At 40.1% G+C, this 13481-nt stretch overlaps 1 protein-coding gene across 1 annotated transcript; it reads right to left on the bottom strand.

Moving 5' to 3' along the window:
• Window positions 1–5130: 5130 nt before the first annotated feature.
• LOC311254473 (phosphatidylinositol 4-phosphate 5-kinase-like protein 1) lies at window positions 5131–11483 on the bottom strand. Its single transcript, XM_084348251.1, has 10 exons — window positions 11327–11483; window positions 9468–9656; window positions 9326–9376; window positions 8971–9125; window positions 8304–8428; window positions 7377–7411; window positions 7228–7283; window positions 7033–7145; window positions 6717–6879; window positions 5131–6113 (listed from the first exon to the last, which is right to left on the bottom strand). Exons 2-10 carry the CDS (start codon window positions 9654–9656, stop codon window positions 5669–5671), a joined length of 1332 nt encoding a protein of 443 aa, XP_084204377.1. The 5' UTR covers window positions 11327–11483; the 3' UTR covers window positions 5131–5668.
• Window positions 11484–13481: the final 1998 nt, after the last annotated feature.

Genomic DNA, 13481 nt, shown 5'->3' on the forward strand with positions numbered 1-13481 from the left:
AAAAACTTAAGACACAGTAAAATTAAACAAGGAAGGAACAGGAACAAAACAGCAAAAGTTACTTACACACAATGGCGTCACTATCAGCGTCATGTAAATCTGGACTTGCGGACATAGCTCCGAGCAAATAGGAGGTCACGGCCTCGTTATGAGACGAAGTTAGTCTGTGAAAACAAAATGAACGATTAAGATCAGTGTCTATTAACATATCTGTTTCCTTATACAGCAGAATGAAAGCATATTCTTTAAATCTTACCCTTGCTCCGGTTCGTAGCGCTGTCCAGGCTGAAGAGAAACTCACGCAGCGCTATCCGGCCCCGTCGGGGTCTTTGTGTTTGCCTTCGGTCTCACAGCTCCACACAGGCTTTACTCGCCAGGTTAGCTTGTCACTAGCTTGTTAGCAAAGTCCATGCAAAAGCACTGCTAGCCGCTAGGTCAGAAGCTAACTTAAACTCCTCTCTGTCGTCTTGTGCCGAGTAGTCCACTCAAACGGACAGAACCCATCACCAATAACGTTTTTATAAGAGTCCTGGTTGAACACTTTTACTCAAACTGGCGTAGATATTAACTAAAAAGTTTGTGTTTCCACTTTACAGTAGACAACCTGCATCTGTCGTCTTCCTCCGCTCGTCACTCTCACGCATCTCCACCCCCTGTCCTTTGACCTCAAAGGTGATTGGTCCAGGAATCAGAAAGGTCCCGAAAGTAACAAAGTCACAAAAGGTCCAAGGATAACAAAACCACAAAACATTTGTGCAACTCTCTTTCCTATTCTCACAGGCATTTAACAAATATTATTACACAACCAATAATTAACATTTTAAATGCTGCATTCAGTAAATCTTTGTGGCAAAGCCTGATTAAAACTAATTGTTGAAACAAATTGTTTGTGTATCTTTTTTACATAACCTTGGCCATTGCTAATGACATACACAGTAATTAATCTACAATACTTTCATTAAATAAATCAATTCAAGCTAAAATTTAAGAGTCTATAATTAGGCTATACTGAGCCTGATCTATTTATACCAGAGATTTTCTAATGAAGTTAATACCTTTTAAAAAAAATGTCACCTGGAGTAAAACTCCCCCTGCTACCTGCTGATTTGCATGTGTATAGCTCACAGCATTATCATTAACATGTTAATGCCTCCCCTAGAATTAGGGGGAGGGGGGTCATGGGGGGACAACTGCCAAGCAAGGCCCACGTCAATTTCTGACAATTCACGGCAGTTTTCAGTGTTGCCTGTAAATTGCCGTGTGCAGCCGTAAACCTGAAGTTCCACGTCAATTTACAGTGCCGCATACTGACGAAAATCCCACTTTTCATGCAGTGAAGCACTCTGTGTCTTTGTGTTTTTTAAAGGTGCTGTGCAAATGAAGCTATTCTTATTATTGTCATTATAACAGCAATTATTGTTATTACTGTTAATACTGTTATTATTCTCTTGGTATATGTTGCAGAAACAAGTCACCACCATCCCATCCCTGAGACCACCGCCCAGTGAGGAGAAGGAGTGTGTCCAGTCCCTGGAAGATGTCCAAGCCGTCGATGACCAGGACGAGGTCATGCCCCACGTGATGTCAGCTGCCATGTGCTTGCCTGCCAACTCTCGGCAGAAGTGGAGCATGGACGAAGAATCCATCATTTCCAAAGATTCCCAGGTTAGCCACAAAGTTGCATACCAGGACTACATACAAACATGCAGGAAGAGGAAATTGCCATCAAGGTCATTTGACGCATTCAAGCGCAAGAGACAGCGCTTGATGACATGAAGCAAACAAAAGAGAGGGGGAAAAAAAAGAACCGAAAGAAATGAGAGAAAAAGGAAGAAATCTTTTGCCGTTGCAATGTTTGACATTTTTGTTCATTAGTACACAGTAGTTCATTGAAAAAAAGAAAAGAAAAAAAAGACCTGTTTGAAAATATATATCTGTTTTGCTGTTGCAAATTTTGATATTAGTTCACAGTAGCGCATTGAAAAAAAACAAAACAAAAATGTAAATATATATCTATGTTTTGCTGTTGCAATGTTTGACATTTTTATTTATACTACTAGTTCACAGTAGTTCATTGAAAAAAAAACAAATAAAAACTTAAAAAAAAAAAAAAACCCTCACATGGGCTCTGCCTTGACGTGGCTTAAAGCTTATGTGATCCTGTGGTGTCTTGGAGAATCTCAAGAATCTCTAGAATAACTGAGGCTAAACCAAAGAGTCCACAACATACGGCTACACTTAAAATAAAAATGCCTCCCTGTGTCCCACCAGCGCATTCATGGTTTCATGCTTCTATTCAGTGGGCAGGCCCATAATTCACATTATCATTTCTGAAGGAGGAGATGGAATAATGTAATATTTTTTACATTATCTGTGTTTCTGTTGTGCGAGCATTGAAGGGCAAAGGTTAACTTTTTTTAAATTATGTTGGTAACATCCTGTAGCATGTTTTTTCTTTGTTAAATGGTATCACAATGTGCAGGTGCAATTTATTGAAAACTTAGTATGGCAGAGGGGATGAAGAACCATCAGCAAATAAACTGTGATTAGCTATTCCTCCAAAAAGAAACAAATTCACACACTGACACAGACAGACTGACTTGCAGGCAGACAGACAGCAGATAGACAGACAGACATGCATACAGACAGCCATGCAGGCAGGCAGGCAGTGCCGGCCCTGACCAATTTGGTGCCCTAGGCAAGATTTTTGCTGGCGCCCCCTTGCATCGCAGTCAATTTCACAATCAATTTTCATACACTCACACAGAAACTACATGTACAGTATGTATTCACGATTTTATTTCTTTTAAGTCAAAAATATCACACCAAATAAAAACTGAAGAAAGAAACAAGTGATAAATTAAAAATACAATATAAACAAGGTATTGCACAAACATATTAAAGAATATTCTATTTACATACAAAATAAAAACTGTCTGTATTCTTTGGGAGGAAACCTTTTGCAGCAGAAGCAGTGCAAGCTATCATTCTTTTTTGAGTACATCAGCCAGCTTCTTTTGATTTCTTCCCCACTGACTAAGACTCTGGCAAAAAAAGTCATGTGGACACTTTCTCCCATCTTTGTTTTTGGGAAATGTGTAACTGTTTTTTATTTGCAATGGTCCTCTGTGAACTAACTCCTTTCTTACTTTGTCAGTTAGAAGAGATGGCCAGTAAGCAGGGTCTATTGGTGCAGCCTTTAGTCCTGATGCTGTGTCAATCTGGTGTGCTGAGGTAGAGGACAGGAGCACCTGATGCTGTGTCACTGGCGGTGGTGGTGAAATATTTTAAAATGGCATCTGAAGAGAGAAGAGAAGTATGTGACCACTGGATGTTACATTTTAATAAAAAAACGATGCTTGGGGTGTGCTATACATAAGACTAATTAGACTAATAATGAAAATATGATGAGTTTCATTCAACTTTATCATCATTGCAATGCAATTCAGTCTAACCAGAGTGCAAAAAGCAGTAAAGTGCAGTGAAATATATGAATGATAAACCAAAGGCTTACAACTGCCCTAATACTTATAAAGGGGATGGAAAACTAATAGCATTTTAACTGACATACAAGCAAGAAAACACAGCCAACAGGTTAAAATAACACCTGAACAGGCCTGACGTTAACTTTCCAAATGTCCCTGATGAATTTAAGGTGGAGTAACATTAACTTACGTCGACTCAGCTATTAACTGATTATTAAACAATGCTACTAAACAATGCTCCAACAACGGTAACTACAATGCATTAAACTATTAATTTCATTCACTTCATCACATTGACGTGACTGTGCCTCTTTCTTTTTCACGTTTTGCTTCCTCTTCTTTCCTTTTATTTTCCTCGGCGCCAGATGGTTTCAGTCTTTTGGACATTGTGGTTCCGCTACAGTATCAGTAACTGTCTCTCTTGGTCTTTGGGTCACGGTCCAGTCAGATTCAGGCAGCTCGCCTCTCGACCCCGCCCCCCACCCTCACAAAGGGCAGGTACAGTGCAACGAGCCAGCCAGGAACACAGAAAAAAGGCCTCTTCATTATTTAATAGGCTTTGCTATGAAGTAATGTTGCTGTGGGCTTATATAATATTTCGAAATAATATTAATAATAGCGCTGGTAAAAAATAGTATTTCATTTTTTTCTCCCCCCGTTTGCTCCGCCCCCTGTGGATGACGGCGCCCTTAGCATTCCCCTATACTGCCTATGCCCAGGGCCGGCCCTGAGTATTGTGTTACCTGGCTCCCCAGGTAGGTGAGAATTCAGAATCTTTCAGGCTTGATGTCATCACTACACTAGTTTCAGGAATGCCTACATTCAAATGGCCACATCTTCCTCAAATGTTTTCAGATGTCCATGTGTTAGACATCATTAGAAAGCTTAGAACCTACACTTTCAGAATCCGTCAATAACTCAAAATGCCCCTCTGGAGACTTGTTCCTGGTTTTTCCATGGCTGGCCACATATGTGTGTATACCTGGGTATGTGTGTATACCCGGGTATATGTGTATACCCAGGTATATGTGTATACCCAGGTATATGGGGCATATGTGTATGTAATGCAATGCTGTAAGAGGCAGGAGGCATAGAGAAACCCTGCCAGCGAGCAGGTTAGGTTCACAGAGTCGGTGACCACGGTAACAGACCCAGAGTTTAAGTTCCCTCTCTTTCTGGAACTGAATACAGTTTCCCTCATCTCAGGCTTAACAAACTAGAGAGTTTTCACTAAACTCACTTTCTGGAATACACCCATGGACCGGCCCAGTAAGGCAACAGAATTGCTAAACTCAGGTGTACTTACAAAAGCAGATTCAACAGTGTGTTTTTATAATGTAATATAATGTATTTCAAAGACTGTTCTATTGATGTTTAATATTATGTTTATAGTTATTGCTTAAAGCTGTAAAGGAATTAAAAGCTGCATTTATTGTGCTTTCCACATCACACAACAGGAAATTATACATAAATGAGAAAAAGGCAACTCAACAGAAATGTAAGACTTGATGGTCGGAGCAGGTGGAAGTCTGAGTGAATAACATAGGGAGATCTAATACCTCCACAATCTGCACAAAACACTGCAAGGCTATCATGTATTTGTGTCAACTATTTGTCTATTTATTCATTTAACCCAGCCCCCACAATACCCTGGCACGCCTGGCATTTGTCTAGTTTAAATGCCACAGCTTTTACACAAACATGAATATACCCTCTATCAGCATCAACACTTCCTGACTGACTACACTTGTATCCCACATGTCCAACCGGTTGTAGCCGTGTTATGTTCTGCTCCGTCACATCTCCACAGTGGTTCACATGTTGGCTGGACTCGTTTCAAAAGCATCTTCAGCAGTCTGTTCTTAAACAGACACATTTACAACATCACTTGGAGTTGGATAATAAATATCAATATACTGCTGACTTTTTTTCTATGTATTTTCTGAATAGTGTGCAATAGATTAGCTGAGGGATAGCAGACACAAGAAAGAAAAACTATATGTATGTAATAAGTCAGATGCATTGTTACATTTAAAATTCATGTTGAGTGTTGATAGATGTACTGTAGGTTATTATACACTCAAAAATTCTCAGGGAGCTGTGACAGTGCCCCATCTGGTGGACACAGTGTTAAACAGCAAGTGCTATGTAGTATATCAGTGATGACTGTGTCCTGCATTGTGTCATTGAGTGCGGTCCTGTATCCACTGACAGAACCTGTTTGAATACTTGGCGGGGTTGACCGTGGAAAAGGCCCTGCCTGGGTAGCGGAGACTTTTCCACAGGTTCTCCAGTCTTTTCTTCCAACCGTAGACAGTAAAAATGTCTATAATGCCTACAAAGTAGCGACGCTCGGGCCCGTCTATGACATGAATGGCATTTTTGCAGTTGGGCAGTAGCCTACAATGGTGTTCATGGAACTTCTGCAGCTCTGAGTCAGTCTCAGTTTCTACTGCAAGACAGTTGATCTCCTCGAGGGGGATCCCTTCACCGAAGCCCTCAGCTGCTGCATGTGGCTCTACTGACCCACAATCTGTAGTATCTGGTACCACTTCAGCCGTGGTCGCTTCCAGTAATGGAACGGTGGGGGGGTCTGGCTCTGTGGGACTGTCATCAAAGTCCAAAGACCTATGGGAAAAACAAAAAAAGTAGTCAGTCAGTGTGGTGTTCATAATGGTGGGCAGCTTTGAACACAGACCTCAGACATCAAACACAGATCCCATCAAAATGTAAAAGAAAAAACTACAATGTTTGCAGTTGCAGAGCAGCACATATAGAACATATAACACGGACAGTGAAATATTAGGAAAAAAATTAAAAAGCAAAACCACTGCAGTTAAGAAAAACAACAATGCATGATGCAAGCCAGCATGACCCCTGTGCAATAACCCCACTCAATCTGCACATGTAATATAGTATTTTAGAGATTGTTTTGTTGTCTTATTGTGTGTTTATAGTCAATGTACAGGAAATATTTTTGTACCGTCTATTTCTGTACTTTTCTGTATTTGCCTGTTTTTTATCTTCTGGGATAATAAAACGACTGCATTGAACTGGAATTAGCTGATTAGGTGAGAATGGCTGGTGACAGGGCAGGCAGAAATGAGCAGGTGACCGGTGATGCCAAACTGTGACAAAGACAGTATATGATTATGTGAAATGCATTTTTCTAGTTCATTGAATATACAAAAAGATGACAAATGAGACTGCATGAGGCTACATGAAACCTACTTCGTGGTGCGCACAACAAGGTTTGCCATAGAATGTTTCCCATCAAGCTCATCTTGGTGCAGAGGTTGATGGGCCAGCAGGAGACTGTAGTCCAGCACATTCAGCTGTCGTAGAAAGCCAGCGTCCGCTTTCACTTGATTGGCAAACCAGGATTTCTGCTGACCTGCAGCAACCACACGTGTCTCCATTTAGTATGTCTTTACACTTGCCAGCTGCATGTGGCTCAATTTTGTTCTGCAGCTGAAACAGTTAACTATTGCTCAATATGACCACAGAAATAAGTCGAGTGACTAAGTGCAGTGGAGAGAAGACTTACCTAATCCAATGTGCTGCCCTTCAAAGTTGTTGTCCTTCAGCACTTTAATTATTTGTTTCCCACCTGTGTCAGGGTTGGTCCATCTACCCACCTCGCAGCCTTTAATGTCGAACCTATGCAACAAAAACATCAACTATCATACACCCAGAAAATATTTCTAACATCCACACAACAAGACTTTGGAAAACACTGTACCTTATATTGATCCTCTCATCAGGGTAGAACACACTTTGCATCACAATGAAGTACTTCTGGAGAGCAGACAGACAAACCATCACTGTAGAATTGATAATGTTAGGATCTAATGATATTATGACTTACTGCTTATCATGTTAGTAAAATACCTTCTCTTCATTTGGAATAACAATCCTGTGGACACCTGGAAAGTGGATAGAAGGATGTATATTATTAAATCATACGTGATATAACTGTCTTTAAATGTCTTTTATTGCCATTACTAATAGATGCTATTTAACCTCTGCTTTAACACAGTGAAGTCATTTTTTATAGAAACAGACACAGCAACATGTCAACAGAAACGGGATGCATTACATTATTCTCATGATGGACAAAGCACTTGCTTGAGGCGTAGCTAGAGTCTAAGAGGCTGAGGAACCAACTCAAACTGGGTCTCAGGCAACATGTAACAGTTAACCTGTTAATATTGGCAGTGTATTGTCTAAACACAAGCATAGTTTATGATTGTACCCAAAGGGTGAGCAACCAGATTAATGCATTGAAGCATTAGGTTAAACACAGATTAGGTTGAGAAATACAGGAATTTTCCTGTAACAGTAGATGTTTCTTGATATCAAATGGTTTCAGGCTCATGCCATATGCCACCCCCCTTTATAGCAAAATGACCAAAATGCATCCCCCAGTCCCTGGTAGCAGTGAGTATGCAGGGACAGAGGTTTGTTTTTTAGTTGAATATGTTGGGGTAGTCTGTCTGACTCATTGATCTTTTATCTGACTGAGGTTTGTGTATGTTAGAATCCATTGCCTTGACCATCGCTCTGAAATATCAATAGTTTAACTGTGCTGTGTATTGATAAATCCATGGTGCTGAGGGGGCGGACCAATTTGTATATTGACAAAATATTTAATGTTCAGACTCATTAATTCATTCATTCATTATCCATAACTGCTTACCCTTTGGCCTAGAGCTAGAGCTGATCCCAGCTGACATCGGCTGAGTGCCGGGGTACACCCCGGACAGTTTTTTGGTTGGGTACTTTCAAAATTGTGCTTGCTGTTGCTGTTACTCTTACCTAGAAACTTCACCATCAGTGAATGAGGGTATTTCTCCAAGTGGTCCATGTATGCCTGCAGATTGGACAGGAGAAACCTGACTTCACGCCTGCTCTGGGTCTTTAAGAAGAACCTCTTGTCATTCCTAAATACAAGAACAACCTGATCAAAAAACAAGAACGTCATGATTGGAAAATTCTGCAAAACCCCACAAAATGTTCAATGATAAAGTGTTTAGTTTTTTTAAGTTTAATGCCAAATATTTTCAAAACACTCTCTACACTTGAATGACAATTGCAGTATGGTTAAGATTATTAAGATTAGAGGAATCATGATTCAATCAATAATACAATCAGTCATGATTGTGGTAAATAACTAACCAACTACCACACTCTTTCCACCTCATTCATGCAGGCCACACTACTTCCGACATTGGCACTGAATGTTGGAATTGGATGTAAATCATTAGGGGCAGGATCATCAAATTCAGATGTAGTTACAAGGCATAATTTGTATTCTTGACAAAATTTTAATACTGTGTGTGAGTACGTTTGTGTGAGTTGATTTTTTGGCCTTCAGGGTGAGGGCATATTGGATGTTAGTCTAGTTTGAAATAAGAGTCAGGATGAGATGAGGGAAAGGGTTGGCAAAGGAAGGCCCCTGTGTGTAAAAAGGGATTATGCTCACGTGACAAAGAAATTGGCCTTGCTCTTGGAGTTGCTAACAAACTGGAGGTAGTAGCCGCCTGAGCAGAGGGAGTTCATATATTCCTCCTCTGTGATGTCCAGTGAATGCCTCAGTTTTGCAAAAACTTGAGCTGCAAACGTCTGCATCTCAAATCCCTGGGAGGCGAGATTGCATGGATTCAATTTCACAGTGTTTGCTTTAAATTGCTTAACAGGAACTCATAGAACAAAAAATAGTAACACAAATAGGACAGGACTTCTTAAAGAAGGAGAAGAAGATAACAAGAAAAAGCTTTTAAACCACTGTTATGAATATAAATAACAGAAAAGGGATTCAGGTGGAAGTTATCACTTGCCTCATGGCTTTGAGTCTTCTCTGCCTTGAAGTGTTCAGCTGTGAGTGTTTCCTGTGTAAAAATATGTTTATGAGTGAATGTATGTCTTCAGTGTTTCATGTTTACAATCCAACTGGTGGCCTGTAATCAAAAGATTCTTCACCTGGACTGGTGTGTCCATACTGGTCTGAATGGAGGTGTTCATGCCTTCTTTAATCATGGCTGTCAGATGGTAGAACTCATGCTCTGGGTTGATCTCAAACACCCCTAACATTCTCCATCGCTGTCTCAAATGCCACCAGCGTCTTTGTCTCGTAGCTCCTGAGGCGCGAGCAGCTTTTCTCGGTGCCATCTGTGACACCGGGCAGGGATAAGTTTAACAAGTTAAAGGATGAGAGTCAGCTGTGGTAGAGTGCATACACAGGCTTTTATAACAGGACTGTGTGCCAAGAGGAAAAATGTTTCAAATTTTAAAAAGCATGCTGCAGAACTACTATGCTCAGATGTCGATGTACAGCGTCCCATTCTGGGATCCACCAAGTGCAACAAATGCTTTGCTGTTTATTTTTACAATTTAACGGTTCACACTAAAGTGTGTTTATAGGTCTGGCAGAGTACTGCTGCATATGTGACAAAGTAGTATAAAAAGGAGCATAGTAAAAGGAGCCTTTTGTGGCTCCAGAGGAAGCTGCATGTAATTTTGCTAAATTACCTCCAGTGATCTCATGTGACTTAATTGCATTGTGGGTAATGTAGGCACAGCACCTTGCTGAGGGAAAGTCGGACAGAAACTAGATGTAAATTAAAACGGCATGGCAGAAGAAGTTAAGATGAAACCAAATGATTAAATGATTTTATTACTAGATTTCAGCATTGAGATACAATTACATTTATGATTTTGCAGTATACGTCAAACAATCTGTTATTGGTAATCATGAGAAAGTTTCAGAGTAGCAGACACACAGTGTCCAGCTAACCATAGTATCTCCCTCCTACTCCTGCTTGCATGTGCATGGTTTGAAAGGAGAGACGCTGATGGAGATTATAACATGCATGGAAATAAATTACAGTGGTAGATTTGTGTATATTTCCCCCTGATCTGAATGCACACCAGTCACATGAGAAAGGTGTTAATACTGTGTTCAAATAAAATATTTTGGTCGTAAAAAAGAACCCTTTGGTTATTGGACTGTAGCCATGGTTCTTCTTTCTTTAGCCAACCACTAAACACGCCTCTGCTTCCACCCCTCAGCAACAGAAACACCAGTCTCTTCCTGCCACTGCGGCTGCAGGTGTCTTCCCTCACAGCCTGCACTGGGCGTGCTCAGGTTTGCCTGGGCGTGCTGAACCTGAAGTGGAAGCACCTTTATGGAAATCCGGAACAAGCTCATGTCAGCTCATGTTGAAAAGCGAGTTTTTGTGTTCCCCCTCCCCTTGTTTTCCACCTTTATGTCCAACAACATAACTATAAATAATGGAAACCCCCAAAAAGCAAAGTGTCCTCTTTAACTAACACTATGATGTATCAATGTGTTATGGGTTATATTTTTGCCTCATCTGACATTTGGTCAGGGCTCCAAAATCTTCACATGCAAATATTCTGTGTCTACGTGATTCGTTCCAAATTGGAACGAATTACGTAGACAAAAAAATTCTGCATAGTGAACTCAGTTACACAAATAGTCCAAGATGAACCAAACCAACTTCCATCTTGTTTATGTGCACTGTTTTATGTCAGATATCGGTCTACTTTACATCTGCATGACAAAGTGTTTCTCATATGGATATAGGGAGAAGGTTCTAATTTGTATATAATCTATCTGATGTAGGGCGTATTAAACAGCACTGTTACAGATAACCCCTGTTAAACCAAGGATATACAACAGTACACTGTACTGTCTTAGATAGCTGGCTCCTAAAGATCATTAAGATAAAATACATGATTACCGGTAGTCTTGTTTCTAAATTATGCTGAAAATCTAAATCAACCATGACCATACTATATATTTAGGTAGTTCTTACCTTGAGTTTCTGCTTGGACTAGTCCGTAAAACACAGAAAATGATTCACGCGATGTGTCTTCCCTTACAGTGTGTCCGAAATGAATCTTGTCATTGTATACCACATTCCAGACAGGTTATGCAAGCTCTGCAGGGTGTGCCACATGAAGAAGGTGTGTGGCATCTCTACTACAAAGAGGAAACCCTGAAGAGAGCAACCTCCTAAACTATACATTCAATGATGTTTGTTCTGTAGAAATGTTCCATAGATTCTACTGGCCCATATCTTCCTGTGGTACTCATTGACTTGTGTGGTATTTTCTTCACCACGGGGTTGTAAACAATTACTAAAAATGACTCTTGTCAACCTTTCTGGCCATAGCCATTTGCATCCTAAGCTAATGCTAAATTTAGCTGACTGATTACAATAGCAAGACACCTCCTACTACTACTGAAATCACAACTGCGTTGAACTGTTGTCATCAGTCAGTGTAACACTAAACATTCACTGTACCTTTTTAAATGAGATATTTTACACTTAAAATCCTACACTGTGATTAACATGTATATATCATCATTGTCAAAATTAAATGTAAACACACTGTATACTGCATATTCATATTTAGACATGCATATATCAACCTACTTTTCGTATTTAAAGCTACATGTGAAACTATGACATAAATATAATATCATTCAATACTATTCCAGCACTGAAGATTATTGCATTATTAGCTGTAGGCAACTGGCATGAAAAATCAAATGTAGCATAAGAACACTGTCAGAATACTTTGTGGTCAAACTATTGCAATGACCAGTTTGACCTACGTGCAGACACTGACAGGGATATTAAGGGAAAAGGTATTTAATGTACAGACTGGGAAACCCTGGCTAATGCTGCATTCCAGACAACTTCGAATTTCAGACAATGAAATACAACTTTAAGTCCTACTCATAAACTTGAGGCAAAGCCATCTAGTGTCACACAACAATGGCAGCACCCATGGGGAGAGGGTAGGATGTATTTGTAGACAACAGTACTTGTGTGAGGCTCGTGAATGAAATATGTAGATACATTTCCAAATAAAGTGCTGTTAAATAAAATGTATGTGACAAGTTGGACTTCAATTTAAACTAATGACCTGCAACATTGACTGGAATGGAGCTAAAGTATTGGGCTAAAAGCTGGGAAAAGCAGGGATTCAGAACAGGGGAACAGGGCTGACAAGACACCGCTTCTCCTCAGCCCTATGAGATGAGGGACCAGAGCCAGAGCAGGAAGGCCTGAGGGGAAATGGGAAAAATTGGTGATGAATGAAAAAATGCCTGGAAGTGTAGACAGACTGGTGCAGAAAGTACAATCTTGCAGTGGCAGGGTATTTGAGGATCTCTACAGGGTTGATTAGAGTAAGGAGATGCAGCTGGCATGGTCCTGCTCTGACTACAGCACACCTGCAGGCAATCACACACACACACACACACACACACACACACACACACACACACACACACACAGGAAGGTTGCCCTTCCAAGGAGATGGTCCCCGGGCACAACCACTGCCCAATGCTTCCTCAGGATGGGTTAAATTCAGAGTACCAATTGTACAAACTGTTTTACATTTTATGATATGTGATCAAATAAAGATTCTTCTGTAGTATTCCTATAGGATGAATCCTATAATCCTATTGGATAAAGTTTAATAGGACCAAAATCAAGTATAATTTCCTATTAGAACTTCCTGTTTGAATCCTTTTTGACTTGGGGGTTTGGGAGTTTCAAGTGAGTTACATGTCTGTTAAATAGATTTAATTTTTCTGCTACACCTACCCAATTTCTCTATATTAGTGCATTAATTTTGTATTTTTTTTGGCATTCATTCATTTACCCTGATCACAGCGAATGGAAACTGGTGCAGTGTGAAAGTCCTACTCTGCTGCCACCTGCTGCTTGGTTTAATTACTGCTGCTCCCAATATTTTTATAAACAAAAAACTATGAATGTCTTCCTCTCTTTTCATGTCCTTACAACTACATTAAGTTACCTTGAAATTCAAATTCAGGCTATTTACAGTGCAACAAGTATTGATTTAAAGGGCTTTACCTGGCTCATTTTAAGCACATATTCCAAATTTAATATTTTGAGGTGTTTCAATGATTGATGAACAGAGAGCTTGCAG

This window comes from Pagrus pagrus, assembly GCF_965226575.1.
Source record: "Pagrus pagrus genome assembly, chromosome: 1".
Lineage (NCBI taxonomy): Eukaryota > Metazoa > Chordata > Actinopteri > Spariformes > Sparidae > Pagrus > Pagrus pagrus.

Excerpts from the sequence above, each read along its gene's own strand:
- LOC311254473 (XM_084348251.1), bottom strand. The coding sequence starts at position 9,656 with ATGGCACCGAGAAAAGCTGCTCGCGCCTCAGGAGCTACGAGACAAAGA. Across the intron at positions 9,126-9,325 it reads AGAAGACTCAAAGCCATGAG|GGATTTGAGATGCAGACGTT; the intron begins GCAAGTGATAAC and ends CTCGCCTCCCAG. Across the intron at positions 7,412-8,303 it reads ACTGATGGTGAAGTTTCTAG|GTGTCCACAGGATTGTTATT; the intron begins GTAAGAGTAACA and ends TCCACTTTCCAG.